We start from the raw sequence: 22499 nt of genomic DNA on the forward strand, positions 1-22499 counted from the left end.
TTCATGAAATATTTCTGAGAATAGACTTGTTTAGCAAGACAGGCAAGTGATTCCCCTTCTTGGAGTATTAGAATATACCTATGCATCCTCAGGTTTGAACAGCATGGCAGCATGAGCTACAGTTTTTTCTAAGGCCCCACAACCCTTACTACAAAATTGGTAAAACAGATCAATTAGTTCTTGGGCCAAGCCAATTTAACGTATAAGCTAGGGAACAGAGAAAAAAGCTACACACACAGCACACACACATGTCCATGCTTACACACTCAGGTGAACAACTAGAAATCAATGATAGAGTAGGGATAGGCAAATTATGGCCTGTGGACCAAATCCAACCCGCTCTCTGTGTAATAAACAGAACGTTACTGGAAGATGGCCATGCCTACTTGCTTACATATTGTCTATACCTGCTTTCAGGCTGTGGCACAGTACAGTTAAGTAGCTGCCTGCCACAGAGCCTGAATGGTCTACAAAACTTAAAACATCTATCTTGTCCTTTGTGGAAACAGTTTGCCAATTCCTGAAATAGAGAAACAGAAAATAGGGGGGGAAATCAATGAAACCAAAAGCTGCTTTTCTGAAAAGATTAAAAAAAAAACCCAAACCTGATAAACCTCTAGCTGGACTGACGAGGGAAAAAGGAATTATCAATATAAAGAACAAAAGAGGGGATATTGCAAAGAATGCTATAGACCTTAAAAAGATAATGAGAATACTGTAAACAATTTTATGTTAATAAATTTGAAAAAGATGAAATGGACAAATTCTTGAAGGACACAAAATACCAATGCGGACACAAGAAGAAAGATAATCTGAGTAGTCTTATTTCTATAAAAGAAACAAATTAGCTAAACATCTTTTTTATACTGAAAATTTCATTTAATAAAAATCATTTGTCTACCGTTCATTCTAGGTTTTCCCTCTCTACTTTTTTAAAAAAAATTAACATATAATGTATTATTTGTTTCAGGGATACCAGTCTGTGATTCATCAGTCTTACACAATTCACAGCGCTCTCACCATAGCACATACCCTCCCCAATGTCCACCACCCAGCCACCCCATCCTTCCTACCCCCACCCCCTCCAGCAACCGTCAGTTTGTTTCCTGAGATTAAGAGCCTCTTGTGGTTTGTCTCCCTCTCTGGTTTCATCTTGTTTCATTTTTCCCTCCCTTCCCCTACGATCCTGTCTTGTTTCTCAAATTCCTCATATCAGTGATATCATATGATGATTGTCTTTCTTGACTGACTTATTTTGCTTTAGCTAAACACTTTTCCACAAAAGAAACACCAGGTTCCAGAAGGCTTCACTTGTACATTCTACCAAAATTTAAGAAAGAATACCAATGCTTCACAAATTCTTACAGAAAACTGAGGAGGAATGCCTTCACCTCATTTCCCGAGGCAAGCATTATCTCCATAATCAAATATCAGTATCAAAACCAAACAAGGACATCACAAGAAAACTAAACATCAGTGTCTCTCACGAATATAGATGTGAAACATTCCTTACCAAATTTCAGTAAATTGAATCCAACAACATATGTAAAGGATAATAATGACATTTTAATATGGTGTATCTCCCCACTTATTTAGGTCTTTGATTTCTTTCATTATCAGCATTTTGCAGTCTTCTGCACAGAGATACTGCACATACTTTATGAGACTTATACACAAGTATTTCATTTTTTCTGAGCTACTATAAATGGTACTGTTTTTAAAATTCCAAATTCTACTTGTTCATGCTAATGTATTAAAAATACAATGGATTTTTCTATCTTGTGGCCTTGGCTAATTCCTTGATTACTTCTAGCTTTTTCTGATGAGTCCATGGCATTTTGTACATAGGCATTCATGTTGTCAGGGAATAATTTTATTTCTTCTTTTCCAATTTATATGCCTTTTATTTCTTTTTGTCTTGTTGCACTTGGTAGCAACTCCAGTATGCTGCTGATGAAGACTGGTAACAATGGACATGTCTTTTTCCCAATATAAGGACAGTTTAACAGATACGTTCACTATTTTGATTGTGGTGATTATTTCATGGTATATACATATGTCAGCATATCACAGTATATATTTTAAATATATGTAGCTTATTGTATGTCAGTATACGTCAAGGAAAAAAAAAGCTGAATTATCACGGTGTCTGGGAAGAATTAAACTTCCAGCTAACAACCAGACAGTTTAAGCCTCCCCATCATCACCTACTTCTGGACCATGACCAAAATTTGTATGAAAGAGTGTAATTTGAGTCCTGTCAGAACATATTACTGTTGTTGGCCTTTCTTTTTTGCCTTCATTCAAATCCTGCCTCACCTTTTTGCCTTGCTTCACTTTTCAAGTCAGAGGAATTCTATCTAGGTGAGCCATTTTATAGACAAAATTCATTCTTATGCTCTTCAGGTAAAATAGTTTAAATAAAACAGTTGGGCGTGGAGCCTGATGTGGGGCTTATACTCACCACCCTGACACTGAGACCTGAGCTGAGATCAAGAATTAGACACTTGGGGCGCCTGGGTGGCTCAGTGGATTAAAGCCTCTGCCTTCAGCTCAGGTCATGATCCCAGGGTCCTGGGATCGAGCCCTGCATCGGGCTCTCTGCTCAGCAGGCAGCCTGCTTCCTCCTCTCTCCTCTCTCTCTGCCTGCCTCTCTGCCTACTTGTGATCTCTGTCAAATAAATAAATAAAATCTTAAAAAAAAAAAAAAGAATTAGACACTTAACCGACTAAGGCACCTAGGCATCCCCAGGCAGAATAGTTTATTTTGAGCAATGGGTCTTCTTCATTGTTGTGTTCCTATAATGGATATGTTCAACCTAGTATTAGGGATGCCTGAGATGATAGATTTTCTGTGTTAAATTTTTGTTCATCAGAAAACATCGTTGTTTATTATTGAATTTTAAGGGAAATCACCTAAAATGTTCATCTTAAAACCACTTTGTCAAATCTATTGCCTTTTTTGATCACGAATTCAATTACAGCTCCTATATCCTACCATTCTTATTTCCTGGACTTTTCTTCTGAAGATTGCAGAATTACTCTAATTCTTGAACACAGAGAATGCAGAGCACGGGCCTGCAGCTAGACTCTAAGTTCAACTCCCCACTGATGACCTTGGGCAAGTTTCCTCCACACATATAAGTACACAGCTCAATGAATTCTGAAGTGAACACATTATATAGCTAACATTTATGTCAGAAAGTTGAACATTAGCATTGCCTCAGATCTTGTATCAGAAATTTAAGTTTGTAGGTGAGCTTTCTTTTTATGACAAAACATATACTATGTTAAAAATGCTGTAATAGGGGCACCTGGGTGGCTCAGTGGGTTAAGCCGCTGCCTTCGGCTCAGGTCATGATCTCAGGGTCCTGGGATCGAGTCCTGCATCGGGCTCTCTGCTCAGCAAGGAGCCTGCTTCCCTCTCTCTCTCTGCCTGCCTCTCCATCTACTTGTGATCTCTGTCAAATAATTAAATAAAATCTTAAAAAAAAATGCTGTAATAAATCCCAGAAAATATAGAAAAGTAATTCTAAAACTGTTCCTGGATGAATGCATAGCCTCTGTATTTTTATGCCTATCCCAAACCTGCCCTACTAAAAAGGACAAGAGAAAGTAGAAGTATGGGCTAGGAATGAAGAACATTTGAATAAAAAAATGAAAAACAACTCCAGCATAAGGGATTACTTTATCAGGGTGTTATAGGAATAAGGAGTTCAGAGCATGGTGGATATAGAAAGCTGGAAATGATGAATCCAAGAGAGTGGACTCAGTCTAGGATGATCAAAGGTGGTATCTCTATAGAGACAGGGACAGTGTGTACAGTGCATGACACGGAGGGTGAAACGATAGACTCTGGCAATATTTTCTTCTATTCCGGGAGGAAGAATTCTTGAATAGTTTTGGGGGTGGTGGAGGATCTTTCTCCTCAAATCTTTCTTGTCTCTATAGCACCTTTATCTCAGCACTCTGTCTTTCACAGATCTGAATATTTCAGGAGACTCCTAATGAAGATCCTTTTTGGTATTCACACTCAGAAGATACTTCTCAGGAAAAAAAAATAATTAATAATAATAAAAAAGGAGCACATACCTGCTCTTTGACCTCAATGTTATGCTCCCCTTCCAGAATAAGCGTGACGGCTTGCATAATTTGCTTTCCATGAGTACTCATTATTTTATCTATATGCTGCAAAAACAAGGGAAATCCACAGTTATTATCTGGGGAACAAAGAAAAAGATCACAGAAAGGAAAAGAAAGCTTCTAAGTTAAACAATATAATACACAACTGCTTGAAAGAGAAACCACAGCATACAGAACTAGATGCCAAAAAATAGTGTTTATTATAGCATAAAATTGCATTTTGCTTTCTATGTGTGTGTTTGTGTGTATATTTATGACTTGAAGTTTAAAAATAACAGACTTGGCCTGATAGAATACAGAATTATATTTTCAATACAGAATCCTCAAACTCAAAGATTTTAAAGAAAAAGGAACTCTAAAAAGGGATGGGGAGGGGCACCTGGGTGGCTCAGTGGGTTAAAGCCTCTGCCTTCGGCTCAGGTCATGGTCCCAGAGTGCTGGGATAAAGCCCCACATCGGGCTCTCTGCTTAGCATGGAGCCTGCTTCCTCCTCTCTGCCTGCCTCTCTGCCTACTTGTGATCTCTGTCAAATAAATAAATAAAATCTTTAAAAATAAATAAATAAAAAGAGATGGGGAAAGGGCGAAAAAAACCAGAAACATGGAAAATAGGGCACAGATTTACTAACAACCTGCAGTACAAATGAACGAAGAAGGCGCAGAAAACAAGTGAAGCACAAAGGAACCACCCATGTTTCTTCATCTACCTGAAGGCCACTGACTTCAGGTAGGCTCAGGGAACTATAAGAGGGACCCCAGAAACAGGCTCAGCCTCTCCTGCTTTGATATATAACCACTGTTTCCACACTGACATCTTCAGAGTCAATCTACTAAATGTTGGCAGCATGGGGATTGGTCTATGGAATAACATTGAGAAGGATTCTCTAAAGGGAAAGAAGCGGAGACCCCAGGGATGAGTGATTTAGGCATATGAGAAAACACATTCTGGCCAGCAAACCAAGTAAGAATGAAGTAACAAATCAAGGCAGGCTCATATCCACCATGGAGTAAGGAGAGGGAGACAGAACAGGCAGTGCAAGAGTGGAGGGTCAGGTGGCTATATGGTAAAGCAGTTCCCAGATCACCTATGTAGGTGACAGATCTAGATATCGACTTCTTCTTGGTAAGGGACAGTATTTGAATCACACTTCTGGGCAAATGTTGATGGGAGAAGTGAGGGAGAACAATATTTTGTATTGCATATGCAGGGCAGCTAATGTGGAAACTTCTACTTACAGGCCGAGTAGAGAGGAGATTTCTAAGAAGTCCCAGTGTCTTCATCAGCACATTCAAATCTGAATCTGATAATAACCGGAATAGCTGTTCAGTACTCAAGCTTCGTAAAATATCGGCTTTTATTTTTTGTTCGGCCTGAAATGCCATATTCTGAAAGGATTAAAGAAGTTTCAAAAATCATGTTTCATTTGCTTTATTAAATTATATTTTGATAATAACTGAAAATTTTCAAAGTATAAACAGAAGCTGCAGATAATTTAAGTCATATTATTTTTCTGATTCCTGTTAATTACTTATAATTCTGTCTGTCAGGAGAAAGATAACTATCTCCTATACATACTCCTGTATAAGGAATATGACCACTTCCTGATACGGGCATTTGAGTGTTCTAAGATTTGTCTAATAAATATAGAATCTATGGTTTCCTTTAAAAAAATTATTTATTTAAACTGAAAAAAATAAAACCACCCCCCCCCCCCGCCCAAAAGCAAACCCAAAACACAACCCAAATGAAAAAAACAGTTCACTCATTTCTCCCACACCGCTATCCCCTACTTCTGGCAACCACTGATCTCTCACCTCTATGAGCTTGGTTACTTTTCAGAAATGTTTCTGGTTATCAAGTTGCCTTCTGTGCACCATTTTTTTTTTTTTTTTTTTTAAGTAGGCTCTACAATGTGGGCTTGAACTCATGACCCTGAGATCAAGAGTCAAGATGCTTTTCCCAAGCCACCGAGGCACCCTGTCTTCAGTGTACTTTAATAACAAAATTGCTACTAATAACTATACTGTGCCACTCATTTTGAGAATGACTAAAAAGAATTCCCTTATTATGGGTGAAAATAAGTAGTGGGTTTTGTTAAATTTACTGGTACAGAAACACCTACTATATTCACAATACTATGTTGGGTGTTGATATGGCAGGTCTATATTATAAAGGAAGCTCCCCAAAGGGTAGAAGGTATACCCAAGCTACTAGCAACCCCAGATGGCTGTTTTGTTTTTTTTTTCTTGCTCCTTTTTCTCCTTTCTGGACACATTATGGATTATCCCAGTTTAACCTGAAGCTATAATAACACATCTGAAGAAAATAAAAACACAGCAAATGCCAAATAACTCGTAAATCAACTTTTGGTATAAAAGTCTTTTGTATATGAGAAAGTTACTATAATATGTGGTTATTCCCACATATTTTTCTTTAAAGATTTATTTACCCCAAAAAAGGGATATTATTTACTTATTTACTTGAGAGAGAGAGAGAATGCAAGCTTGAGTGGGGGGAGGGGCAGAGGGAGTGGCAGAGAGAATCTCAAGCCGACTCCTTGCTGAGCCCGAAGTGGGGCTCAATTTCACAACCCTGAGATCACAACCTGAGCTGAAATCAAGAGTTGGATGCTTAACAGACTGAGGCACCCAGGTGCCCCCAGGCTTATTTTTCAAATTGAGGAGCTAAACCATGCAAAAAAGATCAAGTTACCTAATGATATGAGCAGCATGGCAGAGAGAAATGAGTACTGACTGGGCTGGTGTCAAGAGATCCAAGCCAAAAATGACTCCAGGGTTTTATAGTGGGTAGACAGAGAAGAAAACAGCTGGTTGTATGGTGACTTAATGAGAATAAGATAGTTAATATGGATTTGAGGAGTGGGATAATAAGTTCAGTTTTCAACAATAAAATTCTACATATCCCAGGGAGGCCTTAAATGAAATCTCACAGGCCGTTTAAGTGATAGACCTGGGGTATAGGGAACAATTATGTCTGGGTCTGTACATCTCAAAGTAACTTCTATTAAGGGGGGCTAAAATCATGACAGTAAGATGAAGTCCTTGAAACTGAAGTATAAAGGGAAATGGAATTGAAACTGGGGAAATATTCCCTGAAAAGGGGTTTGAAAATGGGGCTAGGTAGAAAGTGAGGCTGAAAAAAAAATTAAGTCCTGGAATGGAGTTTTAAGAAAGAAAAGTGCTAAAAGCTAATACAAGTTTAGGAGAATAAGAACTGAAATTACTGGATTTGCTGTTTAGAAAATGATTATTTTTATCCCAAATTTGTGTGGAAAGACAACAGATATACACAGAACAAGGAAAAGAATATGGGTTTGGAACAGGTTCAGAATCCATTGTAATCACTTGTTTGCTATGACACCTTGGATGATTCATTTATCCTCCAAGCCCCAGGTTCCCAATTGTGAGGTGGATATAAACCAATAGAACTTAAAATAAGAATCAGAAATAACAATTGAAGATAAACACATTCCTTAGTGTCTGGTACATAGAAATTAAATTATAACTACTATAACTATATTTGAAGAAATCCATGTCAATTTTAAAGATTTTATCTATTTGTCAGAGAGAGAGAGAGAGAGAGAACGAGCGTGTGCACAAGCAGGCAGAGTGGCAGGCAGAGGCGGAGAGAGAAGCAGGCTCCTTGCCAAGCAAGGAGCCTGATGCAGGACTGGATTCCAGGACCCTGGGATCATGACCTGAGCCAAATGCAGCGGCTTAACTGAATGAGCCACCCAGGTGTCCCATAAATCCATGTCAAATTTAATTTCAATATATTTTTAGTAAATCTTAAGTCATATAGTTTGACTTCATAGTTATACAGTTTTATAAGTTTAGATTATTATAAATTATTTACTTGAAATTGTTAAGAAATTATTTTTATTATTTTTTAAAGATTTTATTTATTTATTTGACAGATGAAGATCATAAGGAGGCAGAGAAGCAGGCAGAGAAGGGGGGAAGCAGGCTCCCTGCTGAACAAAGAGCCCGATGCAGAACTTGATCCCAGGACCCTGGGATCATGACCTGAGCCAAAGGCAGAGGCTTTCACCCACTGAGCCACCGAGGCATTCCCCGTGTCTGCTTTTCTTAATAATAAACAGGAGAATTGTGGCTCACAGTGGCCACATGCTAATATTCAAATCCAAAAGCTGAATACTAAGTGTTCTAGGTCCAAGGTCATTAGAGGACTGGGCCAAAATAGCAACATTTATTAAAAAGCAAATTTCAGACATTTCAAATAATACATTCTTTAGTTTTAACTTTGATAACAGCCCCATTTGCTTCACAAGTGATGAGTTATATAAGAGAGTAAAACATACCATTAAAGCCCAAATACCATTCACTCGCAATGCAGGATTTTCACTTTGGGTTAATCCACAAAGTAGTTCTACAGCTCCAGATTCTAAAATTGGCTGTGATTGGAAAGGGAAAAAAAAAGCACAGTTTTAAAGTCAAGTTTGTGACTAAATGTGCATATACCCTGGCACTCTGCTTATGATTTCCTTCCTACTCTCATGCAATTCCAGGCAACTTCTGCAAAGCAGGAAGTGAGGTGAACATAAAAATTACCACAAAAAGGGCAAAAACAATTAGGTCTTTTACAAATTCAAAACCCGAAGTAGTCCCAGTCATTTCTTTTTTTCTGTAGCTCTGACTCAGGAGCTGTTCTAATTCTGTACATTCTGCACATGCCTTATGATTCCACTATCTAATTCTACACTCTCCTTCTCACTGTCCTTTGAGAAACTCACTTCCTGTGTGGTGTACGGGTGTATCCCATGTGTTCTTTACAAGCTGGGACTGACAACATGGCTGGATTACATGGAACTTACATAACAGAACTATCTTCTTTCCAGACTGTCAATGTTATTCCAAATGTGCTGAAGAATCCATTTTTTAGAACTACTTTCAGGACTATCTATCAATTGTACAAGCAAAACAGTTGTATACTTTTATGGTCCTATTACATTCTCCACCTAAAATACCTTTAGCCTAACCACTCATTTTATTTATGATCCTTGGCTGAAAACAGGGTTTGAAAATTTCTAAAAAATTCACACCTTTGAGCACTGATCTACTGTCACAAATGAATGCTTAAAAGGCCCCCTTTTCAAGTGGACTCTAGAATTGTCTTAAGCAATTCAGACTTACATAGGGAGGAAAAGGGCAGGGACTTTGAAGATGTTATTTTGAAGGATACACATTTCTCTACTTGTACAAACTGGTTTTGTTTCTTTTTAAAATTTTCTTTTTTGAATATAGTTCACACAAGATGTTACTTTAGGTTCAGGTGTACAACAAAATGATTTGACAGGTTTATACACTATGGTGTGCTCACCACAAGTGTAGCTACCATATATCACTGTATAGTGCTATTATAATCCCTGTTATTCCCAAAACCTACTCATTCCATAACTGGAAGCCTGTATTTCCCTCTCCTTTTCATCCATTTTGCCCATCTCCCCACCTCTTTTTTTTTTTAATTTTGAAGTAAGTTAAAACTTACAAAGTAGCAAGAATAAGGTGCTTCTACCACATAGTCTTTTCCTCAATTCAAAATTTTTTAATATTTTGTCATATTTATCATTACCTTTCTCCTTCTGCATGCCCATATCCACATATTCATCTTTTCTGAACCACTTCAAAGTACAGCATATACATCATGCCCCTTTACCCTTAATACTTCAATGGTATTTCCTAAGAACAAGGATGTTCTCTTGGAATCACAAAGCAGTTATCAAATTCAGAGACGTTAACATTAAAACAAGACTTTTATTAAATCTATAGCCCATATCCCAATTTTGTTAACTGGCCTAATAAGTGCTTTTATAGCATTTCCTTCCTCTCAGTTCAGGATCCAGTTTATTTTTAACATAAAAAAATAATCAATCATATTACTGACCCTATGCCTGAGCTCATCTACCTTACTTCTAACCAGACCTTATCTAAATATGCAGAAAAGTGGATCTGAGGCAATATGAGTGCTGTTCAGAGTGATTAATGGTATAGTACTGACTGCAACCAGTTCATCACCATGCAAAGACCTCAACCACCAGAGCAGAGGAAAACAGATGGAAACTCTGGCATCCTGTCTAGACTTTCTCTTCCTTCAGAGTAACTACCAGTTTCTCTCCTTTTGTTCCAAGATTTCTGCTTGTTGAGTAACTGTCTCTGAATCTCCACCTTGCTACCAAATGCCGTCCTAACTACCAGCCAGAAGACTACAGGTGTCACAGTGATGAAAGGAAATTCAACAAAAATGGAACTACTAAATAAAGGATAGTGTCTAAACCTCAGCTCACAACTGGGCAGACCAGAGATATTTTAACATGATGAAACTAACTCTGTAAGGTTCCCTCCCTTCTTTATTAAAGCTTATTGTAGTTTTCCCTAGTATAAAAACAATACATTCTCAAATACATTTATAAAATGTATAGAAGGGAAAGAACATTCCCATATGTAATCCCTCCCCAAACAACAATCTAACATTCAAAATTAAAAAGATTATTTTCCTGGGGCACCTGGGTGGCACAGTTAGTTAAGCATTTGATTCTTGATTCTGGCTTAGGTCATGATCTCAGGATTGTGAGACTGAGCCCTGTGATGGGCGTGGAGCCTGCTTAAAATAATCTCTCTCCCTCCCCGTCTGCTCCTCCACTCACCCTCTTTCTCTCCCTCTCCCTAAAAAAAAAAAAAAAAAGAAAAAGAAAAAAGACAAAGTATAAAGACTATTTTCTACCAGTTATCACCCTGAAATGATTTATAATCTTGATTTACAAAACTGACCCTTAATTTATTCTTAATATATATAGTTTGAAAATAATCTACTACTTTTGTAATTACATTTGTAGTTGTAGGCAGTTTAGATTAAGTGTAAGCTATAGTATCTTTTAAATAAGTTGCACATGCCAGGCAGAAATGGGAGAATTGGAAATTAAACCATTTTAAAATGATTTTATTTGCACACACACCACCATACAATTCAGAAGCAGCTTTTTTTTTAAAGATTTATTTATTTATTTGAGAGAGAGAATGAATGGAGGGGGGGAGAGGCAGAGGGAGAGGGAGAGACTCTTAAGCAGACTCCCTGCTGAGTACAGAGACCCACACGGGGCTGGATCCCACGACCCTGAGATCATGATCTGAGACAAAACCAAGAGTCAGATGCTTAACTGACTGAGTCATCCAGGCAGATGTAGTATTTTACCCTAGCAGTAGTTTTTATATGTCAATCCTGAAATTTCAAAGTCAACTACTGTGAAAATTATGTGACTAAACTCTAGGTAGACTGGGCAAAGTCTAGGAAGAGAAAATCGATACTAACCTCTTTGCTTGGAGAAAATTCAAGAAGAAGATTACATAGCATGGAAGATGCTACTACTAGGATTTCATCTGGTGCATTTTGTAAAACCTATGGAGTTTAAAAAAGGGATGCTATTAATGGTTTGGAATGATGGAAGTGAGATCATAAGAACAAATGAGAACCAAAAACAATTTATCTTTCAACTTGGCTTTTCATATTGGGTAGTTAGGAAAGATCCACTTGTAATCGTGTCAAACTTTACCTGGTGCTCTAATTATGACTAAGGCCCTCACACCTATCTTGCTGGAGAAGCTACAGCCCCACTGCCAGGATGGGAGGTGCTGCACAGAAAGAGATAAACACATAAGTCAGCGAGGGGGTGTTCTGTATGAAAAGTGTGAACAGCACGGGACTGCTTTAGGGCAAGTTAGTTAAATTTACTCCATCATATCAGGCCACTTATGAAACCACAAATTGCCCCAGAGCCTGAAACATTCTGATTTATGTATCTCTAGAAGGGCTTGTTTGACCAAAAGCAGGGGTGAATCAAGCTACTACACAGCTAGGGCAATGTGGGGACTGGTTTTCAGGACTGGAATCACAGCCCTCCTTTTCACTTAGTAGATGTGTGAACTTGAGCTTATTTCTTAACCTCTCTGAGTCTTTGAATTGAAGAAAACAACACTTCCTTGACAGGAGTTTTTAAGATTAAATGTGATACAGTGAATATTAAGGGAAGCAACATGACATGGGGGTAAAGCACACAGACCACCTGAATGCAAATTTCAGCTCAAACACTAAATAAGTATATGAATTCCTTGGCTATAAAATGGGGATGATGGTATTATTGTGAGAATTAACATATAAAAAGATTTTAGAATAGTAACTGGCACACAGTAACGGCTATAAAAATAAAGTTTTTACAAAGGCAATTCATTGTTGTAATTGTTATCATCAGGCACGTAGATACAAAGCAAACTAACTGCCATGGACTCTCACTCAACTCAGAAGACAGCATAGCACAATGACAAATGTTAGTCACCATTAGCTTATCAGAACCTGTTGTTTCTAGATTCCAAGAGTGAAGGCTCGTAACCACCACCACTTATATGCAATATCCACTTTAACTAAATCTTCTGCATTTGGGATCAGATCAGGATCAGACCTATGATCCCAAAAGGAATCTTAGAAACTCTTGTTATGCAAACTGGAAATGGATCATCACAAAAAATTTCAGAGAGTTAAATATATTATCTGCTTTCTTCAACTAAATCAAGTCCAAAGTTCCCAAATTAATAAGCAAGAATTATAAAATAGAAATAGTTGTCTTAAGATACTGCATTTTAAACTCTTCTGTGAACTGTCAGCTAGTTGATGAAAATTGAATCTCATATACTATGGATCCTGATCTGTGTTTGTCACAACCCCTTCTGAGATCATACAACCCTTCCCTTCCTTTGCCATGCCCTTCCTTTATCCCTCAGGTACACACTCTACCCATTCTTTAAGGCCATCCCCACTCCAGAAGCCATCTTGAAGCCCTTCCAGTCAGAAGTCATTCTATCCCCTTCTGAATACCCATAGCCTTTGTTTGTGACCTCTCCTGGGATCCTTATTACTACCTACTATGCAAATTCTATGTGCAGCCATGCCAATCTCCTTTTCTATTTACAAATTTAAACTTCTTGAAGGACTAATCTGTGGTCTAATTTATCCTGGCCCATATCAACTGAATGGCACTGCACAAAAGGGGTGCTCAATGAACATTTGTGAATTAAGAAAAATAATCTTTTTCTAAAACTATACTACTTAGAATCATTGCTTGAAATAAGCGAGTGCTTACCAATGCAATTCACTTTAAAAATACTACTATTTTTGCTTTATGGAGACTAATGTGCTTTTATCAACTTTTATTTTCCAATGAGATAACAATGATAAACTAAAACAGAATAGCTATCAAAATTTTAAAAGCATTTACTCAATGCAGTATAAGATACGACACTGAAATTCAGAAGCTGACATCTAATACTGATCAAATAGAATTTCAACAAAATAAGGACAAAAAAAAATCACAAACAAAATTTTTAATTAAAATGTAATGCCTACTCTTCTGTAGTTTGCTAACAGCTGAAAACATGGCAAAGCAAAAAGGGGGAAAAAATCAATAGACATGCAAATAGCCTTGAACTAAGAAAAACCTAAAAGTATCTAGATAAATCACTGACTTACTTCCAAGCTCAAGCTTTTAGTATTATACTTTGTACAAGGTAGTAGTTTGATAGTAACTATATTCACAGGTACCCAAGTGTACAAAATCCTTCTAGATTGCCCACCAAACCTTTGTCCAGGTAGAACTAGCTAGAAACAGTATGTTGCCCCATTTCTGAGTCATATGATAGAGGGATAGTGAGCTGAGCAATTAGAGAAAATAGCTCCAGAGAAAATATTTGGAAGTTATTTTGGGAAATAGAAGAGACTTTAAAAAAATCTTGAACAGACAGAATCCATAAATCAAGATTAAATTGTTATGCAAAAGGTATAATCTAAAAGAAAGAATGCCCATAGCAAAATAGCTTTCCTAAAGAGAGCACTGGTCCAGCTCTTTCCACCTGGTGATCATACCCCCAGCACTCCTTCTACTGCGGTCATGAAGACATCCTTATGCTTCCTTTACGGACCATATGTAGTATTTCACTTATGCTATTCCTCTCTCTGGAAAATCTTCCTGCCTTCCTTTTTCCTTCAAAGTCCACTTCATATTTTTCCTGCCTGAAGCCTCCCCTGGCTATTTTCTACCACAATGATGCCCCTACTGTAACCCGAAGCTTTAAGATGAGGGCAAGAGCTCTGGAGTAAAAAAATTCTAGTAGCCTCACTGTGCCTAAGAGATTTTCATAGTAGGTAATGAAGACCAAAAACCAAAACCAATACCTTAAAAAATTCTGCCGATTAAATGCAACGTGTATGATCATTTAAAAACAAAGAAAGAAAGAAAGAAATTAAGAAGATGGACCAGAGACCAAGTTGACCCACAGTTCTGTAATATGTCAGGGAATAACAGAAGCAGCAACCTAATGCCTCATCTAAGTCTTGATTCAGATTTATTTGACCTCAACCACTTTTTTGTTGTTGTTTTTGGCCCTCAAGGGAAGACCTAAGATCAAAGAAATTATTCTGGTGAAAGAGAAATAGGAGATAACATTGTGGTAAAAAATATCCAGGGATTGCCAAAAGATTAAGAACAGATTATACCTTCCCATGACTGATTCCTTTCCTTTTTACAACTAAAAATTACAAAGATTCTGGATGAAGTCTAAAGTGTAACAGCAAACACACAGGGAGATCAGATGAGTAACTAAAGTTTTATTTAATAAAAGAAAACTAGGCATCTGCTTCCCTGTCACACTTGAGATGCTGACCTTGGAAATACGTTCTACAGATCTAAAGATGCTTAAAACATCAGATCTGAGGGGGTAAGTATTCAAAATCTTTCACACAAAAAACAGCCATACTCCCAGACCAGGGAGTGTTATCAGCTACTTTGGCTCACTACAGAGGCTCTGTGGGAATGGGTGCTACTTGCTGGTTTCTTACCTTCATTAAAGGTTTCCACACAGCGTGATCCTGGAAACTGGTTCGAAGCTGCTGCACAGATCTAGATAAACTGTGCAAACATCTACAAAGAATAATCAAAATTAGCTTCAAAAGAAGCCAACACTTTTACTTTTCAAACACACTGCTTTGGCATTTCACTTATTACTAATATGCACGTCAAGTATATCTATAGACATTGTTAATTCAACTACTTCAGGACTTCATGGGCTTTCCAGGCTAGCTTCTCTGTGAAATGACGTTACACACTGCAGAAGTTCACCCAAGAATACTTTTGAGTAACATTTGGATTCTGCGCTTACTTGGTGAAGGTCCGGAAAGGAAACAGGTTAAACACACGGCAAAGGGTTTTTATTCAGACCATTTAAAGCTCATACCTGACGGCAGCTAACCGCACCTTGACACTAGACTCAGACAAGCCAGTCACAATTCGGTCCATCATATTTTCAGTCTCAATGATCTGGAGAAAAAGGTTAATGCTGCATAAATAACAACACGAAGAGGACAAATTTCACTCTTGTAAATGCAAGTATGTTAATATCCATTAAAAGTTTAATGTTTTTAGCAAGAGTTTTTACCTCTGGAACAATCGTTTTGTGGTGGGGCAGACAGCTCATCAGAAAGGAAGGACTATCCACTAAGAACTTGCCAGACTGAACGACAGGCATGAAGGGGCAAATTATGCTTATTTTTAAAAAATACTTAAAACAGTAACTAGATGGCATAAATATTGCAGAGGTGTTACATAAACAGTATTGAGAAAAACTAAAAGATGTAACTGAGTTATCACTAGGCAGGTTCCTGCCAGACTGAGATTCTAGAAAAATTATGGTTCACACTCAGCCCCTTATGAAATGCAACCTGTGGGTTTCCGACAGAGCCACCCTGTGGCTACCTTCTTACCAAGCAAAAGGAAACTAAGCTAAATATTTAGAAAAGTAATCCTTGCCATCTTTTTACTGTAACACTAACTCCTGTTACATGTAATCTCCATAGTCACAATTTTTTTTAATTTAAAAATAAGATAGCGTGTAATTTTCCTTCATTAAGCAAGAGACAGATACAAAATAAATACCGTGTGGAAGAAATTAAGCTTAATTTGTGTGGTCCTATAGAAAACCCACCTATTGGAAAAAAAGCTAATACAATCACAACCAAAATGTTAACAAAAACAACTAACATTTGTTACGTACATCTATGTCCTGAGCATTGTGCTACTAAGCATATTACATGATCTGATTTAACCCTCTTGCAGGCATTATTATAATTATTCTCATTAGCCTATTAGGAAACTGAAGGTTCTAGATGATACAGAGCTTGCCTGGGATCACAAAGCAGAGAGGAACTCAGGTATCTGACTCCAGAGTCCTGATTCTTAGCCATGCTTGTAATACGGACCTGGTTAGAGAACTCCTGTGCTCATAAGGTAGTCCCCAACATGAGTGACAATGTTAATGTAAGTCCTTACTCCCACCTGGAAAATACCTCGCTGGGAGGTGTGTGAAGATCACCTGGGGATCTCCTTAAACTTCCCTTCCTTAAACAGACACATGTCCCAAGGCTCTGCTCATCTCTCACTCTACATATGACCATGCTGGTACTTCAAAATCAGCTTGATATTCCCTAATCTAAAATTTTTTATTCCAAGAACAAAGTGGTGGTGGGGGTGGGAACACAAGATTATCCTCTGAGAGCTAAGAAATGCTATTAGGCTGGCTCCAGATGCTTAGGAAACCTGGACATGACCAAGAATTTAAAGAAGCTTCTGGATAATGTTTATTGGCCACATCCAACCAAAGATGTAAATCTGCCAAGGGTCAGGACAAGTGTAGCAATCATTAGGCATATAGATTTGCTCTATGATCCTGACCAAATCATTTGACCTCCATGGGCCTTCAGTAAAATGAGGGGCTAGAGCAATTATTACTCTACCTCCAATCATTTGCAATCAGCATGTAAAGAAAAATCACGTTTGCCTGGGCAAAACTACCATGTTATCCAGAAGCAACATGGGAAGGTAGAGTAGAAGAGACGAGACAGTACAGACCTAGTTAGATAAGGGGTCATAAATCAGGGAGCAGGCTAGACTAAGGGCAAATAGGGCACAGCTCCTATTTACATGGCCACATTTACTTATTCAGTAAATATGTGAGTGCCCACCGAATGTGAGGCATGGTTTTAAAATTTGAAGATAAAATGGTGAGGCAGAAAAGCCCTTGTTCCCACCAAACTTACAGTGTAGGTTAAGCGAGTGCAATGAACTACTGAATGAGTGCTATAGCACTTGCTGTTAGCTAAAGCACTTTAGGAATGACAGGGACAATAGGGCTTAAGGCAGACAGAATGAATTAAGTGTCCACAAAGGTAAGTGGGAAAAATACCCACTCTCAAAATGCTGGGAAATGGCCATTAATGACCATACCAGACAATACTGAGGCTTAGGCCAGCAGACAGTGGGGAACTATGTAAGCAGCCAATCATTATATAGAGCACAGTTTCATGCTTTAAGTTTCCTGGGGTGTGGGAGCTAGTACTCTGGAGCTAGAGAATAGCTATAAACTAACTGGCTGGTAAACCTTTCCTCTAATTTAGGATATAAAACAGTAGGACTATTTGGAGGCATTTTTCTCTTTCAGGCACAAGGTGACCCTTCTTAGGTTACAGTCTATCAAAAAATGTCTACAAGTAGGAGGCCTGGATTTGTATTCAAACTTGTTGTGGAGGGACTTTAGTAACCCTGCCAATATCTTGGAAAGCCCATTACTTGAATGACTGGCCCACCTTTTCCATCAAGATACCAGTCTGGGAGCAAGGGGGTGAAAATAATGCAAAATCAGAATGTGAAGCTAGGATTCCAATCCAAAAAGGTATCCTGAGAGGCTATGTGAATGAGCAACATGATCTAACTGTGATTTTGTATTCTTTAGGGTATTCAGATCATCTGGTAAGGGATACAGGAGCAATACAGTGAAGACACTGACCAAAATAAAGACTAAAATGAGATTATGAAGCAGAGAAAGGTTTGGAATCACATTCAGAGAAAAAATTTTTAGGTCAGCTGGGAAGGAGTTGGCAGTGGCTGTTGCCATAGATCTCTGACCCACTGAAGGTCTAACAGCACCAGATAACTTTTTAGACCTGGGTTGGAAAGCCAAGCACAATAAAACTTGCTCTCCATGGGGCCTTTTTTTTTTTAAAGATTTTATTTATTTATTTATTTGACAGACTGAGATCACAAGTAGGCAAAGAGACAGAGAGAGAGAGAGAGAGAGGGAAGCAGGCTCCCTGCAGAGCAGAGAACCCGATGTGGGGCTCGATCCCAGAACCCTGGGATCATGACCTGAGCTGAAGACAGAGGCTTAACCCGGTGAGCCACCCACGCGCCCTCCATGGTGCCTTTTAACAACCTGTACTGGGCTACAAAGCTTGATAATGACAGAGAGCCAAGTCCTAGCCCCTGTAAAGGATCTTAGGTCTTTCCAGAATATAAGAGCAATGTCAAATAAAGCTTCAAGTTGTTCTGCCTCATGATTCTGGTCGGAGATTCCTCAGCCACAGTTCAGCAAATGTGCCCTGTGGCATAGCTTATTGAATTTGCTTAAAAAAAAAAAAAAAGGAAGGAAGGAAGGAATAAAAGAAAGGAGGAAGGAAGGGTGGGCAGGTGGGCGGGTCCTCTGTTACACAGACACTGTGCCTGGCCAGGAGTATAAGAGGTGGACTGAATCTTCAGAGTGGAGGTGCCCTTTCTCTCTCTCTGCTCTTCTAGTGGACTGGGTTGTAAATTTAACTACAGAATTAAACCACATAAAAAATGCTGCATCATAAACTGACAAAGTTTTAGGTTAATGGACTAGGTGCTAAGTTCTCTCTCTGCCGGTGTCTTTAGTGCTCGTGACTATATGTTTTTGCTAAGCTTTCTTCTCTGACACTGTAGCTCTTTGCAGGGGTAGAAAAGGATCTGAGGCCCCTGGCATTGGGACAGAAGAACCCTATGGCCTGTGAGAGAAAAGGGCAGTAGGCTAGAGGGTCATGGGGAAAATGCTGAATCCAGATAATCCTAAGGTTCATGGCACACACGGGAATGTTCATAAGATGAAAATGGTGTTGACTTACAAGGGAATTCCCTAGCTCTCCATGAGCCCTATTGGACTCATACCTTAGCTGTGGCCAAGTCATATACCACCCATTCCTGAGAGCCTAAAAAGAACTGGAAGAGTCAGAGTTAAAAATAAAGCCCAACTATTCTCCCAGCATGAATGAGGATGAAGCATTTTCCAGGTATTAGCAACTTCAGATTGGACCTTGAACTGTGATCAAAACAGGTCAGACAATGTAAAAACCAGGCAAATTCTTACTGGTGTCAAGAAACTTCTCAAACAATTCAAAGTGGGTTGACTTGGGGTCAAGGGAGTTGGGATAGTAAAACAGGCATTTTCTTAGCATCAACTATTTATACTAATGTGCACAATGGTCAGGCAAATACAATTTAATTCCAGGTAGGCTTTTGTGAAAGGTTCCCAGAAAGTCTTCACAGAGGATGACAAGAGGGAACTGGCTACAAAGAGTAAAGACTTGGAATTGAACTAAGATCTAAGTGGGTAAGGTAGCAAATCCAGAAAGTCTAGTTACAGCAGCAGGGACTAAGCAGCCAAGCAAGATGCAGAACAGGGAGGTCAGGAACAAAGAGTAGGTCTGGCAAGGAAAAAGGGTCTACAATGGACAATGCACCCTGTTGGGTATGGACGGCAACCCTTTCAACTCATAAGTGTCAATGTAGACAAGTCCCAGGATACAAAGCTGAGTCTTGCTGACCAGGGGTCACCTATTTAAGGTCCAGCTCCTCATAAAACATCTTTTTTTTTGAGCAGATGAGCTCTATGAACACAAGGTCTGAAGTCAGTACAGTCAAGAGACTGGCTTTAGAAACATGGTAGAGGAAGGAGAGGGGTTATGAGGTAACAAGTTAGATGCTAGAGTCAGATAAGCATGTACAACCAGCTTATCCGGTAGCCTGAGTAGAGTCAATAGGGGCCTGAGAGGGATCCACACTTAAAAATGGAAAACCAAACTTTCCCTAGGTTTTAGGAAGTGGCCATACTGATTTTATCACAAACTACTTAACTAAAAGACATGATGCCATGTATATAACGGAAATGCACTTAATATTTATAATTCCTGAGTACATCTATACCCATTCCTTTATTAAAACAGAAGAGCAAAACAAATACACCCCAACAGTACACGGCCTTCCACAAATCAAGCTAGGGGCAGCTGCAATGCTTCCTCCTAGAGAGGTTCACCCTGGAACCCAATTCCTCGACTGCATTCTTCTCAATGCCACTGACGGCAGCAGATATAACTATCCGAAGGAATTAAAAACATGTATAGTTAAGTTTTTAATTGAATAATGTTAAAATCTTAAGGGGTTTTAGAAATAAACTCCTCCTCAGTTCATCACTGAGGTCTTTGAAATTCAGGAAGATTAAGTCCCTGGTCAAGGTTCTCCAGGCAAACTGGGACAGTGGTAGGGCTCCACTGGGTCTTCTTACTTCTAGTGTGAGATCCATTTCACTTGCTGTGCTTAAGGATGAAATTTTTGCTTAGCCTTAGTAACTAAATTGAGATCTGACCTGGAAAACTGGGAGAAAAGTAGTTAAAAAGATAGCAGTGCTTAGAAAGAAAGAAAGAAAGAAAGAAAGAAAGAAAGAAAGAAAGAGAGAGGAAGGAAGGAAGGAAGGAAGGAAGAAAAAAAGAAAAGAAAAGAAAAGAAAAAAGAAAAGAAAAGAAAATGTTATCAGTACTGTGGAAACTACAGCCTATATACTGACATCCTAGGCCGATAAAAATTAATATACTATACAAGACAAGAGAGGTCATCATTAATAAACTGAAATGACAAAGGTACAATTCATAGGGCCCCCAAAGAGAGAGAATAAAAATCAATGATTCAGCTTTAGTTGGGGGTAAAAATGCCAAAGGTGGGAGAGAATGGAAGCCAGTGAAGAAAAGGTAAGCCAAGGAAACACTGTGAAAAAAGCCACAAGAGTGAGTTCCACTGATTTTTCAACTCAGTTCCCTGATGATTTGATCTCCATTCTAGAATCAGTGTCTAGCTTCTGTAGATACTAACTAAACAGAATATTCTATTGTTCTCAGGCCATAAGCCCCATCTGTTCTGGATAAGAACTGTAGGCTTTCCCACCCACAGTCTATTCTATGTAATATCTTTGCTGCTGTTCCAACGTAAGATTTTGACATTTTCCTCAAGCAAAGGGTAGTTTCTACCAAAGGCTCTTTTTTTTTTCTAAAAGATACACAGCTTCTCTTAGGACAAATAGCTGATCAACCCATTATACTCCTGAGTCTCAGGAAACATTTTACGAAGTATTTCTTCCCTTCTCTCAGTCTTCCATTGTTATCCACTCCCACATTCATATCAAATTTCTCAAACTCCATGATCTTCGGACATAGGGGGTGGGAGGAAATAGTTAACTTCTCTCAGCCAGAGAAGTAAAAGCCAAAACATCCCAAGAGTTGATCTACAAGGCCTCCTTTTGGTCCTTTTCCCTAAAGACACTGAATTAAATTAACATCTAACTCCTCTTACAGGCCAAATGGGAATGGTATCACTTCATTTTAGGAGTGGAGGACAAAGAAGAGAGATCGTTCTTGCAGTGGACACATTCTTAACCTTCTAGATTTCATTCTTGCTTTTAAGTCTCTTTAAGTGGTATTTTGTAATTTGTACCTCAGGACCTTTTTCTCTTCTTAAGAGCTAAGCAACTTAAGTGTTCACTAATGTTAAATGTTTAGAAGAAATACTCAAAGTTCTAAACTTCTCTACACTTTGGAAAGAAGTTGGCCCAACGTCTCCTTCTCATAAAACCAAACACACCATGTCAGAAATACTTATGAATCTAAAAATAAATCAACACTTTCTCAAAAAATATTTCTCTACATATAAAAGTTCAAAAGTTCAATTTTTAAATTTTAAATTTAAAACTCAACTATCAGCTTAATGGCAAAACAAAACCTAAATAGCTGTTACTTTAAATAACAGGACTAGAAACTTCCCCTCCACCTTTTACTGTTTTCCAGGGATCTGAATGACGCACTGCCCCAAGAACTGTGCAACACAATGGCCCTGGTCAATCCCCACTCCTCTACATACACAGCTGTGTATGCAACAGTCTTAATTATCCTATAGGTTGGCTGGCTGAATTTTCACGTCCAGACTTACACAATTGACTCATAAATACAAGCACAGCATCCACTATTTGCCAGGTAATGCTTCTATGGAGTTTACATTCTAGTTACAAACATTGTTTGACAAGGGATAACTATTAAAAGAAGATACAAGGATTTCAAAATGTTGCTTTAAGTTTAAATCTATTCCATAAGGAAGCTATCTACAAAAT

General features: G+C 38.4%; 1 protein-coding gene across 5 annotated transcripts in view; it reads right to left on the reverse strand.

Annotated features, from left to right (window-relative positions):
- The window catches only part of ARMC8 (armadillo repeat containing 8), a 108225-nt gene that overhangs the window by 13999 nt on the left and 71727 nt on the right, over positions 1-22499 (reverse strand). For 4 of the 5 annotated variants that reach the window (XM_032869609.1, XM_032869608.1, XM_032869611.1 and 1 more), the window contains 6 exons: positions 15459-15541; positions 15064-15145; positions 11491-11577; positions 8486-8578; positions 5379-5528; positions 4093-4188 (listed from right to left, as the gene is read on the reverse strand). In XM_032869609.1, coding sequence (XP_032725500.1) covers positions 4093-4188; positions 5379-5528; positions 8486-8578; positions 11491-11577; positions 15064-15145; positions 15459-15541 — 591 coding nt within the window. The remainder of the gene's footprint in view (positions 1-4092; positions 4189-5378; positions 5529-8485; positions 8579-11490; positions 11578-15063; positions 15146-15458; positions 15542-22499) is intronic. The other variant, XM_032869610.1, reaches the window with a different exon arrangement.

This window comes from Lontra canadensis, unplaced genomic scaffold (assembly GCF_010015895.1).
Source record: "Lontra canadensis isolate GAN:19392208 unplaced genomic scaffold, GSC_riverotter_1.0 scaffold38, whole genome shotgun sequence".
NCBI lineage: Eukaryota > Metazoa > Chordata > Mammalia > Carnivora > Mustelidae > Lontra > Lontra canadensis.